The 26,197-nt window shown below is 41.9% G+C and overlaps 1 protein-coding gene across 1 annotated transcript; it reads left to right on the top strand.

Moving 5' to 3' along the window:
* Positions 1-11,989: 11,989 nt before the first annotated feature.
* On the top strand, positions 11,990-12,472 carry LOC109239964. The gene has a single exon (XM_019406578.1). The coding sequence runs from the start codon at positions 11,990-11,992 to the stop codon at positions 12,470-12,472; it is 483 nt and encodes a 160-aa protein (XP_019262123.1).
* Positions 12,473-26,197: the final 13,725 nt, after the last annotated feature.

The raw sequence follows: 26,197 nt of genomic DNA, 5'->3' as shown, positions 1-26,197 counted from the left end.
GCTTCTCCTGCTCAGTGTGCAATTGATTCTTTGTTTTAGTACTTTACCATGTCTTCTGATTTACATGCTAAGTCTGTAATATGACCTTGTCTATCCCTAACTTTTATCTGCTATGCCTGTATCCTATTGCTATACATTAGCATGCCTAAACATTACCACTTCCCAGTTCCCCATGATCCTTGTATGCAATCCTATACTATTGAACTACTGTTGAACTATTGTTTCTGATGTTTTCTTTTTAAAACAAATCCCTTGTTTTTGAAAACACCTTTAAACTACTTCTTCCTGCACTTCACACTACTCTTAGAGAAAAGGTTCTGCCCCCTTCGTATGAGCATTGCTTTGGGTACCTCTGAGTACTCACTGAACTTTGACACACAAGGCTGGTATTCCACACTGCACCTGTCCTGCATTCTTCTAAGTGTTTAGGTGCTGGTATTGGCCAGGGACCCAATGGGCCCTAGGGAGCTTTGCCGCACCTAGACCATGGAAAAGGCTGTGAAACTCGAAGGGAGTAAGGTTGGAAAACTGGGCCTGATTGAAGGCTCCCTATAGAATAGCTTCTTGTTTTCTCTTTATTGATGTAATTGAAATAATATTGGTTTGTATTAATTTGTAAATAAACGATTGGGGCTGAATAGTGAATATGGGGGAGGGTTATGCATGCTTAGTATAAATAATGGGTAGAAAACATGCTTATAGGATTTTATTTACTTATCTGCGTAATAGATAACCTGTATAGGACATGCATCTCATTCATTAGAGATCCTACTTTAGGTTCTTTACTTTCAGCCTGTCATTATGCTCATCTTGTAACCACGATCAGTTAATAACAAGCAAATAATTATAATAAGCAAATATCTGTTGTTGCATTCTCATTTAGAAATCATGTCTTAGGAACTCCTATGTGCATTGGACATCCTGTTATTCAGGGTGTCATACTTGTTTGAGTTGCAATTGTCAAATGCCTGATTAGCACGTTTAATTTAATAAAACAAGTACGGTTAACTGTTTGTGTACCTCTTTTGAAGCCTTTTAAAAAATCAGAATCAAATATGCGTGTTCATTCCTTAAAATAATCAGACAATGTATACGACGCCTAGGCAAACTTTAGGCCCAATAAGAACTGATTAATTGTGTTTTTATTAGTTTAAGACCAACCAACTTCTTTAATTTCAACTCTGTCATTCCCATTCTTGCTTTGATTCTCTGAAGTTCACTCTATTTTCTTAAAAAACTCTGCTCCATCTGGAACGATTTTGAAATGGTGCACCTATTTACTCTTACTAAGTTTCTGATTTTTATGTTCTCAAATCATTGGGTTACCAACCTCTGCCGTGCTATTTTACTTGTCTTGAAATTACTGTTACTACTTCATTTTTTAACTGCCGTAACCTATTCCTTTTTTGTAAAAAAAAAAAAATCCGATCTTTGAGACCTTGAATGTGTTTAAGACATGCTAAACTATATGCTTCTCTTTGTTTTCAAGGAGTTTTATCTGAGCCCTTTCTATCTGTTATGTGCTTCTCCCCCATATTTGTTACATATGTGTTTTAATTTTCGCCTTAGAATTTTGTCCTTTGAAACCATAAAACTTCACATCCCTTCCCTTTAGGATTAGTAGTCCCAAATACTTCCGGGACTGATAGGATGGGGCGGGTAATAGCATGCAATAAGTAAAACGAGACCATTCCGCGTTTAATGCCTTAACGGGGTGGGAAAGGGTAGATATGGATATGATGACCACGCGATAACACCACGTGTATAAACGGTTACTGGGTGTTGTGTGGGGTGATCCATATTATGTATAAACTTAGGACCCCATTCCCTTATTTGTTCATTTTATTTTCAAATTTCAACTACTTTTTTTTGCAACTTCAGCTTTTTTAAATTGCTCTTAACTTGCAACAACTATGTGAAAATTTCTTCTTTTTTACTCGTTTATTCAGAATTTTAAAATTGCTTCTTCTCTCAAATTTCAACTTCTTTAACTTCTTTAATCTCTTGCAACCATTATGTGAAAACCCCCTTTGTATTTGTAATTCTTGCTTGCCTACTTGATTGCATTTAAAGTCACAATATAGCATGGCCGGGAACCACACTAGTGGATCTCGAGGGGTGCCTAACACCTTCCCCTCGAGATAATTTCTAGCCCTTACCCAAACTCTGGTTTTCCAACATAAAAACCTTTCTTAGTGTCCTAATGCACTTAATCATTAGGTGGCGACTCTTCAATTCCAAAAACCTAAATCCCAAAAGGGAATAGAGTTGTCCTCCCAAATGTCATAAGCCCGATTTTGCGAGAAAAAGGGGGCGTCGACAATAATAATGGCCACTCTAGTGCATCATGGGTCAGTAATAGAAGAGCTAGCTAAGGAAGTGAAGAAGATGCGAAAGTCACATGCCTCCAAGAAATCATTGGACAAACTCCGGAGACAGGTTACCAAGTTTGCAGTAGCCGGAGACATTCCATTTGATATGTTGATTGACCCACACCACCCAGGCCCAGATCCTACCATCACCTACAGCACCAGCTCGCCAGCCTGAGGAGCCAAACATTGCTGATGACACTGCCGAGGCAGTATGTCTAATGTTCACCAACCCATCCACTCCCGAAATTGAGGATGATGAGTTCCAACTTGATAAGGCTGAGGTCGGTGCCACTGCTGGGGATACAGAGATGGCCACAGAGCCATAGGGGTTTTCTTTTCTCTCACCCGTCTTTTATTCTTATTTTGTTAAGCAATGGGGACAATACTTATTTTTAGTCGGGGGGGGGGGGAGTGGAGTTTATTTGACATATTTTGATGATTCTGTATTTTGATGACTCTGAGATATTTGGCCTGCAATTAACTTAATACTACATTCTTCTTTTTTCTCATTATGTATATATTCTTTTTTCTCTCTCATTATGTATATTCGTCATGCTTTCAATAGTTTTTTGCTTTATAGCTTCTATATCTTTATGTTTGTTTTCTTTTTGGAATAGTAGCTTCTTTTTGATTTAATAGCTTCTTTTATATTTTAGTGGATAATAAGCATGTGGTTTTCTTAATGCCACGATTCTTTCCAAAGATATATTTTGTGTGAACCGTGCGACTCTTCCCAACGATGGACGTCGTGACAACCTTCTTAAGGGACGGAGTCTATTTTTGGTGGTTAGGTAGTAACAGTAGTAGTAATGAATAAAAAGACCTAATTGAGTCATGCTCGAAGAATCAAACATGCTTCACTTGGTACCAACACAATTAACTACATGCTTATAGTTAAAAACAAGGTTTTTTTTTTTGGAAAGAAATAGCTCTAGTTAGCGACCTTGTGACTCTTGTGTTGACTTAGGTAATCATCGAGTGTTTTAATCGAACCATAGTGATACTCATTCTGGAATATGGTCGTTATGAGCCGTCAACTCTATCCTCTTTAACAATCCTATTGCGTGATAGGTTAGATGTTTTTGTTCCAAGTCCGAGTACCTATGTGAATGGTCTAGAACTTGCCTCGAATGTGTTTCTATGCAAAATTTTAAGTTTTGCTTGGCGTGAGGAGTGATTCTACGCTCTCCTTGATCCACTTGAAGTTTTACATTTACCACCAATGTTCTTATCCCTAGTCAAGCCATTTGATCCTCGAACCTTTCTCATTTTATAACCATGGTACAAGCCTTTACGCGTTTTGTCGTGACCCTCTCTTGGCACCCGAGATTTCCTTAACACTATTTTGAAACAATTGGCTAAAAAAGTATGTTTGGGGGAGAGACGAGGAATTTAAAAGGTATCAATGCACAAAAAGAGAAAAGATATGATGAGAAGAAAGGCAAGAAAAGGAAAGAACAAAAAGAAAGCGAATACGTGGAAGAGTTGAAGGGATTCAAAGAAAAGTAATGATGCATAGCGTGGAGAAATCAAAGAGGGAGTAAATGAATTCCATGATCAAGAAATAGTGATGTTATGTTTCTCTAGTTCCCCCAAGGAAAAGAAAATGCCTCAAAGAATTGGCAATGCATGAGCCGAGAACATAAAAGGAGTGCTTATGGAAAGATGAACCCGTTCCATCATAGCATATCCAACTTTAGTCCAAAACCCTTCATTGCATTCCAAAAAAACCCTACGTGATTGCAAGCCGAGTGAGCTTACATTTGGTGATCTACATGAGGGACAAGCCTATGGTACTTAAAGCCGTACTTGTGATATTCTTTTAAGAGAGATGAGTGAACCATTAGCAAATGTTTGGATTGAGTGCTAAAATTCTTAAGCAAGATAGGCAAGTGAAGAGTAGAGGAGGAGGAGTTTGGGATCACCACCATGACCTAACTGAAAGAACAAGCTTCCTGGATGAGTAAAGTCAACTCTTGATGCTCAAGTGTCACATTAGAACTATTTGTGCGTATGTAACTCGGTGCCTTGTTGATAATTCATAAGTGGTGTGGGTAATTGTTGGTCCCAATCGATGTGCGAACGACCCACCTTTGATTAGCTGGAATGGCTCTTAACTCGTGGAGGTGGGAACTAATTTATTTACTTGAGGACAAGAAAAAACTTATGTTTGGTGGACTTGATAATGGGGGGATTTTGACTACTTATTAGCGCCTTTTAGCTTTTGTTTTAGTCCAAAAGCATTTAATGTTCCCAAAAACTGATTAAATGTGCTTAATTGCAGAAATATTGGAAGATGGACTCCCGAGATGAAATCCAACTCAAAAAGGAGTAATCTGAAATCAAGTCCATAAAAGGGACAAAAGCTCAAAAGTGCGGACCGCAGAATATCATCTACGGCCGCAAATGAGGAACGAAAAGATAGCAGAGTTTGGTGCGAAATGCGGTCTGCACATGAATTGTGCGGCCGCAAAAGCTGGGCTGAGAACAAAGTTCCGAGAATATGCATTCCAAGTCCCTCAAAGTGAGGACCGCACATAAATTATGCGTCCGTAAAAAAATGTGTGGCCGTAGATGTAAAAGTACAGACGCAAAAGAGCAAGATGCAGCCGCAGTTACAAATTTGCGAGCCGTAGAAAGAGTGCCTTGCGGCCGCATATCAGAATTATATGGCCGCAGACTTCCAATCCTGACAAGTTGAAAAAATCTACGGACCACACATGGAATTTTGTGGCCGCAGAACCTCCCGAAGGGCATTTTTGTTCGAAATTTCGAGCCCTGTATAAATAGACGAGTTTCAAAATTTTAGGTCAAGTTTTGACATCAGCAGCTACTGTAGTTGTTTCTCTTTACTTATTTTTGTAGTTTTTCATATTTTGAGCTATTCTAACATAGATTTTATCATTTTAATCTTGCAATATGAGTTTAACTATCATTTCCTCTTCTATTTCTTCAATTTCAAGCATGATTTGTTAGATTATTACTTGTGACTCAAACCTGGTGTGTAAACCTTATGGGTGTTGAATTTAATGCTTGTTTATGGTTGGGTGTTTATTATTTAGCCTTGTTCATGTTTTTATTTGTAGAATTAATGGTTGAAAATATTAGTTCGTGCCTATTTAACTTTGTCGCTACTTGAGAAAGAGAGACATAGTCTAGGAAAACTTGGCTAACAAGAAATTGGGTCAATCGAGAGATTGATAATACCAATTAAAGGTTAAACCTAGAGATAGTAACAACCCAACTTGAGCTTATACCAACCATTTCGTCCAATAACCATTTGGACTTGAGAAAGCCAAATTGGGTAAAATCACTCTCTGACCGAGAGGTATTGAGCGTGTAATTGAGAGTTGATAGCTATAATACACCCCGATGTTTAGAACAAGGATTAAGGTTTATATCCCATTAGGTAAACACCTAGGTGAAGGTCATAGCCCTAGGATTTTTACAAAACTTGAAAAACAACAAAAATAATCTCTTAGTTTTATTTCCCAATTTGCAATTGTAGTTTTAAATTAGACATAAAAGAACCCCGATTTATGGAAGTGTAAATGTAGATAGTCAATCGTTCACACTACAATATATACTCCTAACTCTATTATATAGCTCCTTGTGAAAATCGACCCCGACTCTTGTTGTGTACTATCATTGCATTCGACCATTTCATAACCTTGAATTAAGGTGTGAAATTGGACGAGGTCATCCGCTCCGACTGCCTATTAATGTAAGGATGAAAGGCTGTGCTGAGCTCTATATGGGCCCAAACTCGCGCTGTACTGTTCTCTAGAAATTCGAAGTAAGCTAAGGTCCTCTATCTGAAATGATGGAAACAGGCACACGATGCAACCGAACAATCTCCTGAATATAAATATGGGCCAATCTCTTTGAAGAGAACGTGGTCAAAACCGGAATAAAGTGTGCCGACTTGGTCAACATTTCGACAATGACCCAAACTGCATCAAACTTCAACAAGGTTACCGGCAACCCAACTACGAAGTCCATAGTAATGCGCTCCCATTTCAACTAAGGTATAGTCATCTGCTGGAGTAGGCCACCTAGCCTCTGGTGCTCATACTTAACCTGCTGACAATTTAGGCATCTCTCCACATACTCAACTATGTCCTTCTTCATTCTCCACCACCAATAATGCTGCCTCAGGTCAAGGTACATCTTCGTAGCACCTAGATGAATAGAATACCGAGAACTATGTGCCTCATATAGAATCTTTTCCCTCAGCCCATCAACATTAGGAACACATAGACCTGGAGTCGCGAAACACCATCCTCACCGATTGTAAACTCCTTGGCACCACCTTGTAGTAGCGTCTCTCTGAGAACCAACAGGTGCGGATCATCAAACTAACGAGCCTTGATCTGCTCGGATAGTGAAGACTGGGCGACAACGCATGCAAGAACTCGGCTGGGCTTTGAAATATCCAATCTCGCAAGTTTGTTAGCCAAGGACTGAATGTCCAAAGCTAGTGGTGATGTTTTTCTATAATTGTATATTTTTAGTGCATTACTTACCTTACATTTAGGTGCTTTAATGCTAAATTATATTCAATGTATGCTTAATTGAGCTTATTTTATGTGTAGATACATTGGAGATGAAATTGAAGCAAAGTAAATATTTAAAGTGTATTTCATGCACTAAAATAATGGGCTTATGATTATATGATGATACAGTAATTATCGATGACAAGGAAGGGACAATTGAGCAAGAAGAAAGATAAGAAACAAAATTGAAAAGTTAGGTAACAAAATTGAATCGAAGCAGCAGTAGGCGTAGCGAGCTAATTTGCTCGCGTTAGAGCGGGTGGGGCGAGGATTAAAGCTCACGTTTGAGTGTTCGCCGAGATTCTTACATCGAGAGGAGGCGCGCGACAAAGCTTGCACTGCACGGTGTGCAGCGAGACGAATCTCGCATTTTGTCTCGCGCCGCGCGGTCTGTAGCGAGGGTGTTCCAAGTCTTAAAGCCTATTTTGTCTCCTTTTTTGTTTTGGATTTGGTTATTTTGTGTATGCTTTTTCCCTACACATATAAATATTCATTAAACACCATCGTTAGAGGAGTTTTTTGCGACCGGAGGCAGGAACGTCATGTGGAACAACTTTTGGAGGAGAAAATCATCGAGTTCTTCATTCCTTCATCTTTTCTTCGTAACTTGTTTATGCAAAATACTGGAAAATCATTACTACGAACATGAGTGGCTAAGCACTCTAGTTTCTCGGGTTGTCTTTGACATGACTATTAACGTTTATTAATTAAATCTTCGTTAATTTGGATTACCATTTTGTGGTTGTTTCTTCACTTCTAGTTTTAACTTGTGAATTGTTGTAGCTACCAATTAACCCTACCATCTATGCTAGTCTTGAGAAAACCGTGTTTAGATTAGAGTATAATTTGAGAGAGCTTGTTTCTGAACCCGTGGCTCGAGGAACGATTTCGCGGTTAGGATAGGAATATACCTAACAGTCTTGCTTAATTGAATATCATATTATATTCGTTCGTGATAGACTCAATACCATAGGAATATATGATTGGTATATTGTGGATAGGCGAGTAGTATTGTGGGAACATGCTATTTATATAAACGATCCAGTTAATTAACTACCATAGATAATTTCGATTAAGGAGTGTGATTATTGTACTTAATAGGATTGATAAACCAACCACAACCCTGGAATTTTCATCTCCGATGAATTAAAATCTCACCATACACAGTTGCATTATTGATAAATTAGCTGTTACTTGTTTAATTTCCGCAATATTAGATTAATAGATAAACACCGCTCTTGATTATCTTTGACAATTAATTGATTTTTGTTTTCTTAGTTAACGATCAATCTAAGTCTCTGTGGGTTCGACATCCGATTTTGAGTCACTTTATCACTTGACGGCCCGTATACTTGCGTGTATTTGGGGAACAGTTTTTGGCGTCATTGCCAGGGAGTTAGTTATTGATTGTTTATCTAAGTTAAGCTTTTATTAATTATTTTTTCAAGTTTTAATTTTTAGTTTACTTGAGTTGTCGTAACGCAGACTCTTCTCTTGAATGCGGAGGAGTAGAAGCACGAACAATCTCCTTCCTCTTGATCCTGAGATCGAACGAACACTTCATAGAGTGACGAGGAAAGTCGAAGCTAGAACTAGAATTGAAAGAGAGTTGGACATCGTAGTTCAACCACAACCAAGAGAGATGGCAGGTAATGAAGAGCGTCTGGTGATAGAAGTTGCAAGGCCCAATCTGTCTAATATGACTCAGGCGATTGTGAAGCCTGATGTCATGGGTCTCCAGTACATGGTACAACTAATTCAATCCACAGGGCAATATGTGGGTCTATCTCATGAAGACTCGGAGAGGAACATTCCGAATTTCTTGGAAATTACAAACACTTATAATTATACGAACGTTTCCAAGGATTATTGTCGCGCCCCGAACCTGGGGAGGCGTGGCTGGCTACCGGTGCCACGATGGCCCGAGCGAACCACTCTATAACTCATGATCGTTTGACCAAAACTAGAACATACATAGTTCGAGTTGGCTGAACTCATTCCCTATGTAACTATCATGGGCCCACATGGAAACAACTCATAATGTACAACTGTAAGTGGGAAAACACTGTATCACTGAATCATTTTTCTTAAAACATGAATACATATGGGCTGTCAAGGCCTCTAACATACTGTACAAAATAAACCTCTGTCTATAAAGGCTCTAAGATTATTTGACATCAAAGGGGACAGGGTACCGGCTTACCCATAAGTTTTAGAAAAACTCTGACACGATGACTCATAGACTCGGATGCACTCCAAATGAGGTGGAGTCTTACCGATCCTTTGCTGAATGCCAATCTCGTCTACTATGAGGGCTCGACAAACTGATTATCTATACCTGCAGCCATGAATGCAGCGTCCCCAATAAAAGGACGTCTGTACGAATAATGTACTTAGTATGTAAGGCAGAACTGAAACATAACAATAAGCCAACATTAATTAAAGACATATAAGAATCAACCTAAATCTCTAAAATGCCACCGTATATGAATACTTATTGTACTTATATATATAATACTTCTCTTTGAGACTATTATCCATATTGTATGATGCATGACTGCCCAATTGATAAGTGGTAACTGCTTGACCAGTCGTAGCGCGGTAGTAAATGTATAACTGCCCAACTGGCCGTAGCTTGGTAGTAAATATATAACTGCCCAACCGGCCTTAGCTCGATGGTAAATGCATGACTGCCCGACCGGTCGTAGCATGGTGGTAAATGAATATGCATGACTGCCCAACCGGTGGTAAATAATAATACATAACTGCCCAACCGGTGGTAACTGCCCGATCGGCCGTAGCACGGTGGTAAATGCTTGAAGATGCATGTATCTCTATATTATAAACATTAACATCTTTATCAAATACCTCAATAGGGAACTAGATAAATACTTAGACATGCTTAAATATCACTTTACGGGAATGAATAACATAGACAACCTTAACTGCTAAGAGTAGAACCACTTAGGAATATCATTACGTTTACGTATTGTTACCTGGATCATCCCAGAAGAAAGAAGGATTAGCCTTAACATACCTAAGTCGATTTCTTGACAATCCCTCTAACACTAGTCAATTACGACCAAACACATGATGGTAAGATCGGAGTACGAAAAATTCGTATGATATTCTTGAGAAAGATTGCACCGTACTTCCTTAGAATCGCAAAATCTCGCGTTACAGCTCCGACCATTGTAAATCACATATGCAATCTCTCTGAAATGTGATACTGTATCTTCTAATTTTAAGGGGAATAAGCAAAGATTAGCTTGTGTTGCTAAAGTGAATACATATATGCTATTTACGTTCAAAAGGCTAAGGAGAATATACACCTTGTTGTGTACTCTTATAATGTGACACCTTTCCATGTATTATATGAGTCACTTAGTGGATTTTTAACAACTTAATGGGCTGCCACATTGGTGGTAAGATCCATAAACATTATCCAATTCTAATTAATTACCAATTAACTTGGTAATTCCTCACTAATCCAATAATTAACCAATTATCCACATAATTAAGAATTATCTCAAATTACTTAGAATACCACTTACTTTTAACACACTTTATATCTTTATTATCATGGTCATGTGGTACTATATGAATTAATACATACACTATTATTTCATTAAAACATCCATGTAAAAAAATGCACATATTTTCTCAATTTCTAATTTGCCTAATCTCATATAAAGAGTATCAATTTTCGTACTCTTAATTCTTAAAATGGTAAAAAGATAACCTTCTTTTCTTGTGAGAAAATAATTTCTATATTTACAATAAAGAAAATCTCATAAACTATAGAATATTATGTGTATAATTTAAAGCATATTCGAAAATAGTAATATTAATAACTATATAAAATTATATTTTCAAACAATTTACAAAAAATATTTCACTCAAAATACCATATCAAATGTATATATATAACGGTATCAAGATTGTTAAACTTACGGGGTCTTATAATAACATAGTCACAAATCCTCTATAATCTCATAAATATTCTTAATCCTTCAAGCTCATATGGATTACGACGACTTATCATAATATTAAAGTACGAGATGTAACAATTATGTCAGGCTGACACTGTTTCCCTTTTCACTACTAGGGGAAGCTAAGGAATGGTTGCAAAAGGAGCCCGCAAACTCAATCAACAATTCGGATGATCTAGCAAGAAAATTCTTAATCAAGTTTTTTTCCACTAAGAAACCAAAGTCAGTGAGGAGCCGGATTCTTGGGGTTTCAACAACGAAATGGCGAGACTCTTCGCCAAGCTTGAGAAAGATACAAGAATCTACTTAGAGACTCACCACACCATTGTCAGACTGATGAGGTGTTGGGTCACACTTTCGTTGATGGGTTGGACGAGGAATCAAAGATGAATCTTCACTCAGCATGTGGGGGTAGCTGCATGGCAAGATCGTATAGTGAGATCCTGATCCTGCTAAACAATTTCACAGCTAATGATAATAATTGGCAATGAGATAGGGAAGCACGAAGAGCACTTAAACACAAGGCAACGGGTGTGATCGAGCTCGATGATTTCTCAGCCGTGAGGGCAGATATAGCGAGATTAGCAAATCAGATGAATAAAATGACAATGCACCAAGCACAACAAATGCATCATGTGCAACAGATGTCTACTTGCTGCGAGTTATGTGGTGAAGGTTATACAAGTGAGATATGCCCCGTGAATCCTAAATCTATCTACTATGTGGGGCAACAAGCTAGAGGGCCGATGAATCAAAATGCTCAATATGGTAACACATACAATACAAACTAGAGGAACCATCCTAACTTCTCTTGGGGTGGAAATCAGAATATTAGGCCTCAAGCAAATTACAATCATCCACCTAAAACCCATAGCAAGCAGAAAAGAATTTGACTGACATGATGAAAAATCTCTTGATGGACAATCAGAAAGTTATGGCTGAGAATCAACAATTGTGCACAGAATTCAGAAATCTAGAGAGGCGGCTTGGGCAAATGGCTAACAATTAGAATACTAGACCTGCTGGAGCTCTTCCAAGTGATACAGAGAAACATCTTCAATTCAATGCAATGACGTTGAGAAATGGGAGAGAGTTGGTAGAAGTGCCTAAGAAGAAAAAGGAACAGTCTGGGCTCGAAGAAGAAAGAGTGCCAAAACTTGTAGAGGTAAATGAGAGAAACAAAATAGAGTCTGAGCAAAAAACAGAGAGGGTGCCACCACCTTTTCCTCAAAGATTGAGAAAGAAGAATGAAGACCACATGTTTCACAAATTCCTATATATGCTGAAGCAGATACATTTGAACATCCCTTTGGTGAACATGCTCCATCAGGTCCCAAAATATGCAAAATATATTAAGAACACAGTGGAAAATAAAAAGAGGTTAACTGAGTTTGAGACCATAGCACATACTGAGGAGTGCACTTCCAGGATTCAACATAAGCTTCAACAAAAGCTTAAGGATCCGAGTAGTTTTACCATCCCTGTGAGGATTGGTGAATTTGATGTAGGTAGAGCCTTGTGTGATTTGGGTGAAAGTATCAATCTGATGTAGTTGTCAGTGCTCAAACAATTGGGCTTACGAGCTCCAAGATTTTAGGACGTATCTCGAAGGGGTAATTGAGGACGTATTGCTACAGGCTAGGAAGTTTATTTTTCCTGCAGATTTTATCATCCTAGATTACATAGCTGATGAGTTAGTTCCTATCATCTTGGGACAACCTCTTTTGGCCACTGGAGATGCAATTATCAAAGTCCGAGAAGGTAAGATGATCCTGAGGGTGGACAATGAAGAGCAGTCTTCAATGTATATTGAGCCATTCAGTTGTGTGACGACCCATCCGGTCGTCTTAAGAATTTACGCCCCGATCCCCTATTAACTACTTCCCCTAATTTCATTTCTACTATTTTGGTTTGCCGGGACGTTCGGTGTTGAGTTTCGGAGAGTTTTGGGACACTTAGTCCCTAAAATGAGAGCTTAAGTGTTGAAAAGTGGTCCGTAGTCGGAACATTGTGAAGACGACCTCGGAATGGAAATTCGATGGTTCCGTTAGCTCCGTTAGGTGATTTCGGGGTTGGGAGCGTGTTCGGAATGTATTTTGGAAGTCCGTAGCTCATTTAGGCTTGAAATGCCGAAGTTTGAATTTTTGAAGTTTCCGGTCCGATGGTGAGTTTTTGATCTGAGGGTCGGATTGGAATTTCGGAAGTTGCAGTAGCTCCATCATGTCATTTGGGATGTGTGCGCAAAATTTCAGGTCATTCGGACGTGTTTTGGTTAGCTTTTTGATCGAAAACGTATTTTAATGGAATTTGAAGTTCTTAGGCTCAAATAATTGATTAATTCGAGTTTCCGGCGTTGTTTTAGATGGTTTAAGGATTGATACAAGTTTGAATGAGGTATTAGGTGTTATTGGTGCTTTTGGTTGAGTCCCAGGGGCCTCGGGATGAATTCGGATGGTCCCAATGAAAACCACAGAAGCGGCTCTTGTTCCGCAGAAGCGGGACCGCAGAAGCGGTCCCTTGTCCGCAGAAGCGAAAATGCCTGTGCAGATATAGAAATTTCGAGGGTTTGATTTCATAAGTTAGAAAAACCAAATTGAGCTCGGGTAAGGGCGATTTTAGAGGGTTTTGAAGAGAAGGCTATTGGGTAACGTTTCTTTAATCCCTTCTAGTTATATTTCATCATTTTGTAGTTAAATCCATCATTAGAATTCGAATTTGGGATCAAAATTGGAAGAAATTGGGTAAAACTTCATAGGCTAAACCATTGAGTTTTGAGTGAGCATTTGACCTCCGATTTGGGATATTTTTATGTGGTTGGACTCGTGAGAGTACGGGGGTTCTGAAAATGTGAAAATTATTCGATTCCGAGACGTTGGCCTGAAGGGCATTTTGGTCATTTCACCTAATTTCACGTCGTAGCTTTGAATTAAATAGCAAAACCAGTTGTTTGCGATGTTATTTACAATGTGTAATTGAATTGAATAGATTTGAGCCATTCGGAGTCGGATACTCGTGGCAAGGGCGTGGTTTCTAGTTGATATTGAGCCGGTTCGAGGTAAGTGGCTTGTCTAACCTTGTGTGAGGGACCTTTTTCCCCTTAGGATTTGTTATTTGGTATTTCAGTGCCTTGTACGCGAGGTGACGAGCGCGTACTTGAGCCAATTGTTGAAAACCCGATTTTTACTTAAGATATTGCGATTGAGTTTCTTTCACACTTGCTTTATTCTACTTGCTATTATAACCTGTGCTAGATTAGGAAAGCATGTTTAGTTGATTTAACTTGCCTAATTGCTTAAGTTACCTTGACTGTACTACGTGAAGCATGCTAGGCTAGTACTACCTGTTGCTTGTCTTTTGTACTTCATTTCTGTGCATATTCTGGTTGTGATTGTGCATTTATATTGGGACTACGGATGTGGGATTCTGGCAGCTCCCCCCCCCCCCCCCCCTGTTTGTTTACTTTGGGACTACAGGTTCGATTCCCGATAGATCCCCTTGCACTTTTACTTTGGGACTGCGGGTTAGATTCCCGATAGATCCCCCTGCACATTGATAGTTGGACTACGGGACGGTATCCCGGGAGATCCTCCGAATTTACATATATGATGGGCTACGGGACGGTATCCCGGGAGACCCACTGGGCAGTTGAGAAAAGGACTACAGGACGGTATCTTGGGAGATCCTCTTGTTATCATTGGTATTGAGGTGTACATATTCCGTGTTTACTCCATTTCTTTGTGTAGATGTTATTGCCTTACTTGACCTGTCTTATATCACTGTTGTACTCATTATTACTGTCAGATTTTCATACTGTTAATTTATTATTATATTTTATTTCAGTAGAGCCCTGACCTTTCTCGTCACTACCCAACCTAGGTTAGGCTTGGCACTTACTGAGTACCGCTGTGGTGTACTCATGCCCTTCCTATGCATGTTTTTCATGTGCAGATCATCCAGGTACCTCTACTCAGGCGCACTATCCTTGAGGCGAGGAGATACACGGAGACTTCGAGGTATATCTGCAGCGTCCGCAGACCGAAGAGTCTCCTTCCTTATTCTATCTGTAGTGTTTTGATTCTATCATACTTTTGATGTAGACATTCTGGAGATTAGAGCATTTACAGTATTTCTATTAGCCTGTGGTTCCCGTGAGTTTTCGGGTTTTGGGATGAGATTTTTGACTTCCGCATTTATTATGAGTTGTGTATGCCAAGTGGCAGTTTTATACAAATTTCTTATGGTTGCTCAGCCTTAATTAGTTATTTTCGCAAGTTATCTTGTTGTCCCGCGCTGTTAGGCTTACCTAGTTGTAGGGACTAGGTGTCATCTCAACATGTTCATGGAGGGTGAACTGGGGACGTGACAAGTTGGCATCAGAGCTCTAGGTTCATAGGAGTCACGGAACACAGGCCGGTTTATTAGAGTCTTGCTTATCGGTACAGAGACGTCTGTACTTATCTACGAGGGGCTATGTAACTGTTTAGGAAAAATCTTCATTTCATTTGAATTCCTTGTCGTGCGATATTTTTGGACATTAATTCTAAACTTCTGACTTCTATTCTCTCACAAATGGTGAGGACACGTGCTACTCGAGATGATCAGGCACCCGCGCCCCCTACTGCAACCGTCAGAGGCCGGGGCCGGGGGAGAGGTCGAGGACGCGCACGTGGTGCAGCTAGAGCACCTGCGTGAGCTGCCGCCGAGGTACCACCAGCAGATCCAACCGGAGCCCAGGCACCTGGCACACCTACTACTGCCACTACAACTCCAGCGCTCCGGGAGACTTTGGCTCAGTTCAAGAGCATTTACACCACTTCGGCTCAGGCAGGGTTGCTTCCCCTTGCTGCAGCCACATCCCAGGCCGGGGGAGGAGCACAGACTCCCGCCGTCCGCACTCCTGAGCAGCGAGTGCAGGATGAGCAGGCTCCCGAGATTATTCCGGCACCGCCTGCAGCGCCAGTTCAGCCCGAGGATGGGTCAACTGCTTCAGAGGACGAGCAGCGGAGACTTGAGAGGTTCAAGAAGTATGATCCCCCAGTGTTCAGTGGATTAGCATCAGACAATGCCTTGGGATTTCTAGAGGAGTGTAATCGTACTCTTCGCACTATGGGCATAGTGGAGTCCAGCGGGGTTTCTTTCACTGCTTTTCAGCTTCGGGGAGCCGCCTATGATTGGTGACGCACTTATGAGATAGACAGTCCAGTCGAGGCTGCTACACTGACTTGGACCCAGTTCTCGGATATGTTTATGAGAGAGTTTGTCCCCAGAGCCTCAGGGATGCATGGCGCGCAGAGTTTGAGCATTTGCGCCAGGGTGCTATGACCGTTTTGGAGTATGCTATCCTCTATACCAGGTTGGCCAGGCATGCACCGGCTTTGGTTGCTACAGTTCGAGAGAGAGTTCGCAAGTTCATTGAGGGCCTTATCCCACCCATCAGATCTAGCATGGCTCGAGAGTTGGAGATGGACATTCCTTATCAGCAGGTAGTGAACATTGCTAGGAGGATTGAGGGTATGCTCGCCAGGGAGCGAGGGGAGAGGGAGGCCAAGAGGTCTCGAGAGTCGGGTCACTACTCTGGTGCCCGTAACCCTTCAGCAGGTCATTATGGCAGAGGTTATGCGGGTCGCCCTATTCATTCAGCTCTTGCAGCAGCCAGCAGTGCTTCAGCTTCACCTACACCACATGAGCCTTACTATGCACCTCCAGTTTCTAGCGCGCCTCCTGCGCGGGGTGCTTCCAAAGGTCAGTCCAGCAAACCTAGCCCTAGTTAGTCACAGCCATCGCGTCCTCCCAAAGCTTGTTTCGAGTGTGGTGATACACGCCACATGGTTAGGGGCTGCCTCAGACTTGGTAGGGGTGCATCTTCACAGACTGCTCAGCCACAGCGTGCTCCTCAGAGTTCTCAGGCCATGGTTACAGCTCCCGCTGCTACCCCACCTGCCCAGCCGGCTAGGGGCGGAGGTCGGGGAGATAGAGGTCGCCCTCGAGAGAGGGGCCGGGCCAGATATTGTGCTATTCCTGCTCGTACTGAGGCTGTAGCCTCCGACTCCGTCAATACAGGTATTATACTGGTTTGTCACAGAGAGGCATCGGTTCTACTCGATCCGGGCTCTATTTATTCTTATGTGTCCTCTTACTTTGCTCCACATTTGGGTGTGCCTCGGGATTCTCTGAGTGCCCCCGTTTATGTTTCTACTCCTGTGGGAGATTCTCTTGTTGTGGACCACATTTATCGGTCATGTTTGGTTGCTATTCGTGGTTTTGAGACCAGAGCGGATTTATTGTTACTCGGTATGGTGGATTTTGACATTATTCTGGGCATGGACTGGTTGTCGCCCCATTTTGCTATTCTTGATTGTCACGCCAAGACCGTCACGCTGGCTATGCCAGGTAGTCCGCGTATTGAGTGGAGTGGTACTTTAGACCACACTCCCAGTAGAGTTATCTCTTTTCTTAAAGCTCAACGCATGGTTGAGAAGGGGTGTGCCGCGTATTTAGCTTATGTGAGAGATGTCAGTGTTGATACCCCTTCTGTTGATTCTGTTCTAGTGGTACTGGATTATCCCGATGTGTTTCCAGCTGATCTTCCGGGCATGCCGCCCGATAGAGACATTGATTTTGGCATTGATCTGTTGCCGGGCACTCAGACCATTTCCATTCCTCCGTATTGTATGGCTCTTCCTGAGTTGAAGGAGTTGAAGGATCAGTTGCAGGAATTGCTTGGTAAGGGTTTCATTCGACCCAGTGTTTCACCGTGGGGTGCTCCTGTCTTGTTTGTGAAGAAAAAGGATGGTTCCATGCGTATGTGCATTGATTATCGCCAGTTGAACAAGGTTACAGTGAAGAATCGTTATCCTTTGCCTCGTATTGATGATCTGTTTGACCAGCTTCAGGGTCCGCAGGTGTTTTCTAAGATTGACTTGCGCTCAGGTTACCATCAGTTGAAGATTCGGGAGCCAGATATCCCGAAGACTGCCTTCAGGACTCGGTATGGCCATTACGAGTTTCTTGTTATGTCATTTGGGCTGACCAATTCCCCAGCAGCTTTCATGCATTTGATGCACAGTGTGTTCAGGACATATCTCGACTCGTTTGTCATTGTTTTCATAGATGATATTCTGGTGTATTCCCGGAGTCAGGAAGATCATGAGCAGCACCTGAGGAAAGTGCTTCAGACCTTGAGAGAGAAGTAGTTATATGCGAAGTTCTCAAAATATGAGTTTTGGTTGAGTTTGGTGGCATTCTTAGGCCACGTGATTTCGAGTGAGGGTATTCGGGTGGATCCGAGGAAGATAGAGGCCGTGCAGAGTTGGCCCAGGCCGTCCTCAGCTACAGAGATTCGCAGTTTCCTTGGTTTGGCGGGCTACTACCGTCGCTTCGTGGAGGGATTTTCATCGATTGCGGCCCCTATGACTAGATTGACCCAGAAGGGTGCCCCATTTCAGTGGACAGAGGAGTGTGAGGCGAGCTTTCAGAAGCTCAAGACAACTTTGACTACAGCCCCAATCTTGATGTTGCCTACCGGTTCGGGGTCTTATACTGTCTATTGTGACGCCTCGAGAGTTGGCCTTGGAGCGGTGTTGATACAGGACGGTAGGGTGATTTCCTATGCGTCCAGACAGTTGAAGATACATGAAAAGAATTACCCTGTCCATGACCTTGAGTTAGCTGCCATTGTTCATGCCTTGAAGATCTAGCGTCATTATTTGTATAGTGTGCCTTGTGAGATCTATACTGACCATCGGAGTTTGCAGCACTTACAAGCAAAAGGATCTTAATATGCGCTAGAGGAGGTGGTTAAAGCTGCTGAAGGATTATGACATCACTATCCTGTATCACCCGGGCAAGGCCAATGTGGTGGCGGATGCCTTGAGTCGACGGGCGGAGAGTTTGGGGAGTTTGGCATATTTACCAGCTTCAGAGAGGCCTATGGCGATGGATGTTCAGGCCTTAGCCATCCAGTTTGTGAGATTGGATCTTTCAGAGCCCAATCGGGTTCTAGCTTGTGTGGTTTCCCGGTCTTCCTTATTTGATCGTATCAGGGAGCAGCAGTATGAGGACCCCCATTTACTTGTCCTTAAGGACAAGGTTCAGCATGGAGATGCCAGAGTTGTGACTATCGAAGACGACGGAGTATTGAGGATGCAGGGCCGGATCTGTGTGCCCAATGTTGATAGTCTTCGAGAGTTGATTCTAGTAGAGACTCATAGTTTACGGTATTCCATCCATTCGGGTGCCGCGAAGATGTATCAGGATTTGAGACAGCACTACTGGTGGAGGCGGATGAAGAAAGATATAGTTGGTTATGTGTCTAGATGCCTCAACTGCCAGCAGGTGAAGTATGAGCACCAGCGCCCGAGTGGGTTGCTTCAGCAGATAGAGATTCCGGAGTGGAAATGGGAGTGCATCACCATGGACTTTGTATCTGGACTCCCACGGACCTTGAAGAAGTTAGACTCCATTTGGGTTATTGTGGATCGGCTGACCAAGTCCGCTCATTTTATTTCTGTGTGTACCACTTATTCATCGGAGCGGTTGGCGGAGATTTATATCCGGGAGATCATCCGTCTGCATGCTATTCCAGTCTCTATTATTTCGGACATAGGTACTCAGTTTACATCGCGGTTTTGGAGATCCGTTCAGTAGGAATTAGGTACTCGGGTGGAGTTGAGCACAACATTTCACCCCAGAGGGGCGGACAGTCCGAGCGCACTATTCAGATTTTTGAGGATATGCTCCGTGCGTGTGTGATTGAGTTTGGAGGGTCTTGGGATCCTTTCTTGCCATTGGCGGAGTTTGCTTATAACAACAGTTATCAGTCCAACATTCAGATGGCGCCATATGAGGCCTTATATGGTAGGAGGTTTAGATCTCCGGTGGGTTGGTTTGAGCCGGGTGAGGCCAGGCTATTGGGCACAGAGTTAGTTCAGGATGCATTGGAGAAAGTTAAGATGATTCAGGATACACTCCGTACAGCCCAGTCCGGACAGAAGAGTTACGCGGACAGGAAGGTTCGTGATGTTTCATTTATGGTTGGTGAGCGGGTTCTGCTTCGGGTTTCGCCTATGAAAGGCGTCATGATGTTTGGGAAGAAAGGGAAGTTGAGTCCGAGGTTTATTGGCCCTTTTGAGATCTTGAGGCGAGTTGGGGAGGTTGCCTATGAGCTTGCCTTACCTCCCAGTTTGGCCGGAGTTCATCCGGTATTTCATGTTTCGATGCTCCGGAGGTATCACGGGGATCCGTCGCACGTGTTGGATTTCAGTTCAGTCCAGTTGGACAAGGATCTATCTTATGTTGAGGAGCCAGTGGCTATATTGGACATACAGATCAGAAAGTTGAGGTCAAAGAACATAGCTTCAGTGAAGGTTCAGTAGCGGGGTCAGCTGGCCGAGGAGGCGACCTGGGAGATCGAGCAGGATATGCGCAGCAGTTACCCTCATCTTTTCACCACTTCAGGTATGTTCTCTATGCTCGTTCGAGGACGAACGAATGCTTAAGTGTAGGAGGATGTGACGACCCAGCCGGTCGTCTTAAGAATTTACACCCCGATCCCCTATTAACTGCTTCCCCTAAGTTCATTTCTGCTATTTTGGTTTGCCGGGACGTTCAGTGTTGAGTTTCGGAGAGTTTTGGGACACTTAGTCCCTAAAATGAGAGCTTAAGTGTTGAAAAGTGGTCCGTAGTCGGAACAGTGTGAAGACGACCTCATAATGGAAATCCGATGGTTCCGTTAGCTCCGTTAGGTTATTTCGGGGTTGGGAGCATGTTCGAAATGTATTTTGGAAGTCCATAGCTCATTTAGGCTTGAAATGCCGAAGTTTGAATTTTTGAAGTTTCCGGTCCGAAAGTGAGTTTTTTATCCGAGGGTCGGATTGGAATTCCGGAAAGTGCAGTAGCTCCGTCATGTCATTTGGGATGTGTGCGCAAAATTTCAGGTCATTCGGAAGTGTTTTGGTTAGGTTTTTTTATCGAAAACGTATTTTGATGAAATTTGAAGTTCTTATGCTCAAATCATTGATTAATTCGAGTTTCCGACGTTGTTTTAGGTGGTTTAAGGATTGGTACAAGTTTGAATGAGGTATTAGGTGTTCTTGGTGCTCTTGGTTGAGGTCCTGGGGGCCTCGGGATGAATTCGGATGGTTGACGGAAGGGTTTTTGAAGTTGAAGAATTGATGAAGATTGCTGGTACCTGTCATAACCGCACCTGCGGTTTGGGTTCCACAGGTGCGGAGCCGCAGAAGCGGCCTGTCCATCGCAGGAGCGAAATTCGAGTGTTTCTTAAGTTTCCGCAGGTGCGGAAGTTTAACCGCAGAAGCGGTTACGCACCTGCGAGATAATAGTCGCAGATGCGGTCTTTGAGTTCTTAGTTGAAACCGCAGAAGCGGTAAGAAATCCGCATAAGCGGCAACCGCAGGTGCGGTTTAAGACCGCAGAAGCGAAACCCTTTACTTTAATGAAAACTGCAGAAGCGGTTCTTGTTCCGCAAAAGCGGGACCGTATAAGCGGTCCCTTGTCCGCAGAAGCGGAAATGCCTGTGCAGATATAGAAATTTCGAGGGTTTGATTTCATAAGTTAGAAAAACCAAATTGAGCTCGGGTAAGGGCGATTTTCAGAGGGTTTTGAAGAGAAGGCTATTGGGTAACGTTTCTTTAATCCCTTCTATTTATATTTCATCATTTTGTAGTTAAATCCATCATTAAAATTCGAATTTAGGATCAAAATTGGAAGAAATTGGGTAAAAATTCATAGGCTAAACCATTGAGTTTTGAGTGAGCATTTGACCTCCGATTTGGGAGATTTTTATTTGGTTAGACTCGTGAGAGTACGAGGGTTCTGAAAATGTGAAAATTATTCAATTCTGAGACGTTGGCCTGAAGGGCATTTTGGTCATTTCACCTAATTTCACGTCGTAGCTTTGAATTAAATAGCAAAACCAGTTGTTTGCGATGTTATTTACAATGTGTAATTGAATTGAATAGATTTGGGACATTCGGAGTCGGATACTCGTGGCAAGGACTGGGTTTCTAGTTGATATTGAGCCGGTTCGAGGTAAGTGGCTTGTCTAACCTTATGTGGGGACTTTTCCCTTAGATTGTACTTGGTACCTTTGAGTGCCTTGTACGCAAGGTGACAAGCGCGTACTTGAGCCAATTGTTGGAAACCCGGTTTTTACATAAGATATTGCGATTGAGTTTCTTTCACACTTGCTTTATTCTACTTGCAATTATAACCTGTGCTAGATTAGGAAAGCATGTTTAGTTGATTTAACTTGCCTAATTGCTTAAGTTGCCTTGACTGTACTACGTGAAGCATGCTAGGCTAGTACAACCTGTTGCTTGTCTTTTGTACTTCATTTCTGTGTATCTTCTGGTTGTGATTGCGCATTTATATTGGGACTACGGATGTGGTATTCCGGTAGCTCCCCCCCCCCCCCCTTGTTTGTTTACTTTGGCACTACAGGTTCGATTCCCGGTAGACCCCCCTGCACTTTTACTTTGGGACTGCGGGTTAGATTCCCGATAGATCCCCCTGCACATTGATAGTTGGACTACGGGACGGTATCCCGGGAGATCCTCCGGATTTACATATATGATGGGCTACGGGACGGTATCCCGGGAGACCCACTGGGCAGTTGAAAAAAGGACTACAGGACGGTATCCTGGGAGATGCTCTAGTTATCATTGGTATTGAGGTGTACATATTCCGTGTTTACTCCATTTCCTTGTGTAGATGTTATTGCCTTACTTGACCTGTCTTATATCACTGTTGTACTCATTATTATTGTCAGATTTTCATACTGTTAATTTATTATTATATTTTATCTCAGTAGGGCCCTGACCTTCCTCGTCACTACCCAACCGAGGTTAGGCTTGGCACTTACTGAGTACCGCTGTGGTGTACTCACGCCCTTCCTGCGCATGTTTTTCATGTGCAGATCATCCAGGTACCTCTACTCAGGCGCACTATCCTTGAGGCGAGGAGATACATGGAGACTTCGAGATATATCTGCCCTGTCCGCAGACCGAAGAGTCTCCTTCCTTATTCTATCTATAGTGTTTAGATTCTATCATACTTTTGATGTAGACATTCTGGAGATTAGAGCATTTACAGTATTTCTATTAGCCTGTGGTTCCCTTGAGTTTCCGGGTTTTGGGATGAGATTTTTGACTTCCGCATTTATTATGAGTTGTGTATGCCAAGTGGCAGTTTTATACAGATTTCTTATGGTTGCTCAGCCTTAATTAGTTATTTTCGCAAGTTATGTTGCTGTCCCGCACTGTTAGGCTTACCTAGTTGTAGGGACTAGGTGCCATCACGCCATGTTCATGGAAGGTGAACTGGGGTCGTGACAAGTTGCCTCGTCATTACGAGGACCTGGCCATGATTTTGGTGGTGGAGATAAATGAACTAGCCGTAGAGCCAAGTGAGTTTAAAGAAGATGCACTAGAAAAGGCAATGATGTTGTTCAATCACTTGGAACTTGAAGAAGAGTTTGAGGAGAATTGCAAATTCTGGATGTCTCTTGCGAATACATACCACACAAGAGGGGGGGGGGGTGATTTGTGTGGTACCTAATTTTCGCACTAGAAGAACCTGGTTCTTCTAGGTGTACTTACTATTACTGTTTGCGGAATTAAGATTGCATAAAATAAAGAACACAGAGATTTATACGTGGAAAACACCTGGCTCAAAAGGTGAAAAAACCACGACCTACTACTCAGTAGGATTTTCCCAAACATCCACTAAAATCACTGAGCCAAAACAGCATTTACAAAACTCTTGTAAACCTAAGGATTAAACTCTAATCCCAGTGTGGCACACAGCCTCAACTGTTGCGACACCTTCAAGTTAGCCTATAACTTGAATACTCAAAGTACCTATTATAATTGCTTCTACAAAAGCTGGAAAGGTACAAATTTAAAACACCTACTACAATTGAACTAAAATAAGAATAACACAATAGAATTGGTTCTTCTATCTTGTCCAAGTACAAGAATGCACACTTGAATCTCACATAAATTGCTTGCAAAATTGCCTCGCTCTTTTGCTCTCAATTTAGTTTAACTTCTGCGTTTGTGCAATACCTGTAAAAGAGAACAAACACTGTTATTTAATGAGTTAGTAATCAGAGTTTGATTGAGACTCAATAGCTGATCTTCCATCGAAGTTGAGTCCTTGAACAATACAAACTCCAATCCTATCCTTTATCCGGATTTTGTCCTCTTTCCATGAGGATACTTTCTTTCCTCATCCAATATGCAACCTTTTCAATTAGTTTAGGAGATATTGCTGCTTTATCCTTGAGACTTATCTCCTTCACGTGCATCTCATATGTATCGGTTGGTAAACACTGTGTCTAACATGATAGACCTGTTCCATGATATAGTGCATTTGTCATTCTTCAAAACATCACCTGAACTTGGGCCAACAAATTCCCCCTTTTTGATGATGACAAACTTTGTGCTTTTACTGAGCAGAGAACCTGTGAAACTCAGCTTAATTATCAACACTTTAACTTAGAAATTTTAACTTATCATCAAGGAACAGGTTTAACCAGGTTATAAATATCACAATATTCAGAATAACAGGGAAAGCACAATATCTTCCCCCTTTTGGCATCATCGAAAGTTGCATATATTGTGAGTCCCAGATTTTAATAATTACTCATAGCCACTGGGACAACTGCAAGTGAAAACATGGTTCAATTAATCAATAACCAACAAACAAAATTAATATTAAGATCAGAATCTTCATAGAACAAGAGAAAAAGCAAATTTCATTGATTAAGATATGTTTCCACAAACAGACCACAAAAAGAAAGAAAAACTTCCAAACATGAGCAACAAAAACATGAAAAGTCCCGAATCTGGGTCACTGAGGGTTCTAGATAGGTTCAGAAACAAGAACTGGAAGGCATATGTCTTGGAAGAACTAGAGGGCTGGGATTGGAGAAGATTGAGCATATCCTGAAGCATTCCTTCACTTTTCTCCTTTTCTTTTGCTAGCTCAGCTCGAAGCCCATCTCTTTCAGCTTCTAAATCAGCAACACGAGCCTGAAGCCTTACAATTTCAGCATCCTCAGTTCCACATTCTTGAACCAAAGCCCTAACCTTACTATTCACTGGAGTCTTCAAAGATGAACCAGGTTCAACTGGGGTGGCATTGACAGGATAGTCACAAGCCAATAAGGTCCTGACACCAAAATGCTCTTTGCTTGATGCCATCTCCCATTTCTTCAAAGGCACCCTTAGCCTGTCCAGCATAGTTGTGAGTATGAATTCATATGGGTTTGCATGTTCCTTGGATCCATTAATGACCCTGTCCAGTAATTTCACAATAAAGGCAGGCCAATTTATCTGCTTTCCACTCTCAAGGCATTCCATAAGCACCAGGTCCATATAGTTGGCAGTATGCCTTCTCTCTTGTCTGGGCAGAAGACACTTGTTAACAAATTCAAATAAAACCTTGTGCACTGGTCTCATCTCACTCTTCTGAACAATTCTGGCTTCAGATATTTCTTCAGCACTTGCAGCATCACAAAAATTTCTGGTGATTTGGAGAACAGTAGGGAGAGAATCTAGACAAGGCCACCTCTGCCTAGTATATTAATCATACCCTTCACTTGGTATGTCCAAAATTTCTCCCAATTTGATTGCATCGAACTCTACTTTCACTCCTTTTACCAGGCTGGTGACTACCCCATTTTTCACTGTGGCATTGGCCATGAACTCAATCAGCTCATTCCTAGCCAGTCTGCCATCCATTTCAAGGACCATGTCCTTCCACCCTTGTGCAGCTAGGGTTTCCACCAATCTTCTCATTCCTGGCTCATCCAGGTCTGTCAACAATCTGCCTTTCAAGATTTTTCTCCTGCCAAAAATAACAAATTTATCCTGTTCTTTCTCAGACCCCTCCTCCTTTTCTTCTCCACTCCATTCTCTTCTTCTTCAATAATTTTTACATGTTTCCCTTTTCACTGCAGATCTGGTTCTTTTGGCTAATGAGGGTTCAGCAGATACAGGTTCAGATGAAGACTTCTAGGAAGAAGTCTTGGATCCTTTTGGTTTGGGAGTAGGAACCTTTTCAGCTGTTCCTCTTTCTTGATGGACCAGGTCCATCTCCTCTTCTTCTTCTTCTGCTATCTCAACATTCTCCACAACCTTAGCCTTTCCTTTTTCTTTCCTTTTCTTCTTTCTCTCTTCCAGAGCTTTCTGCAGTTCTGCTTCACTTTGCTTGACCCTGCTCCAGGTAGCTCTTCCCTTAGCTACTGAAGGTA

This window comes from Nicotiana attenuata, unplaced genomic scaffold (genome assembly GCF_001879085.1).
Source record: "Nicotiana attenuata strain UT unplaced genomic scaffold, NIATTr2, whole genome shotgun sequence".
Classification (NCBI taxonomy): domain Eukaryota; kingdom Viridiplantae; phylum Streptophyta; class Magnoliopsida; order Solanales; family Solanaceae; genus Nicotiana; species Nicotiana attenuata.
Note: the sequence above shows the minus strand (reverse complement) of the source record. Positions and strands in the feature narration are given on the sequence as shown.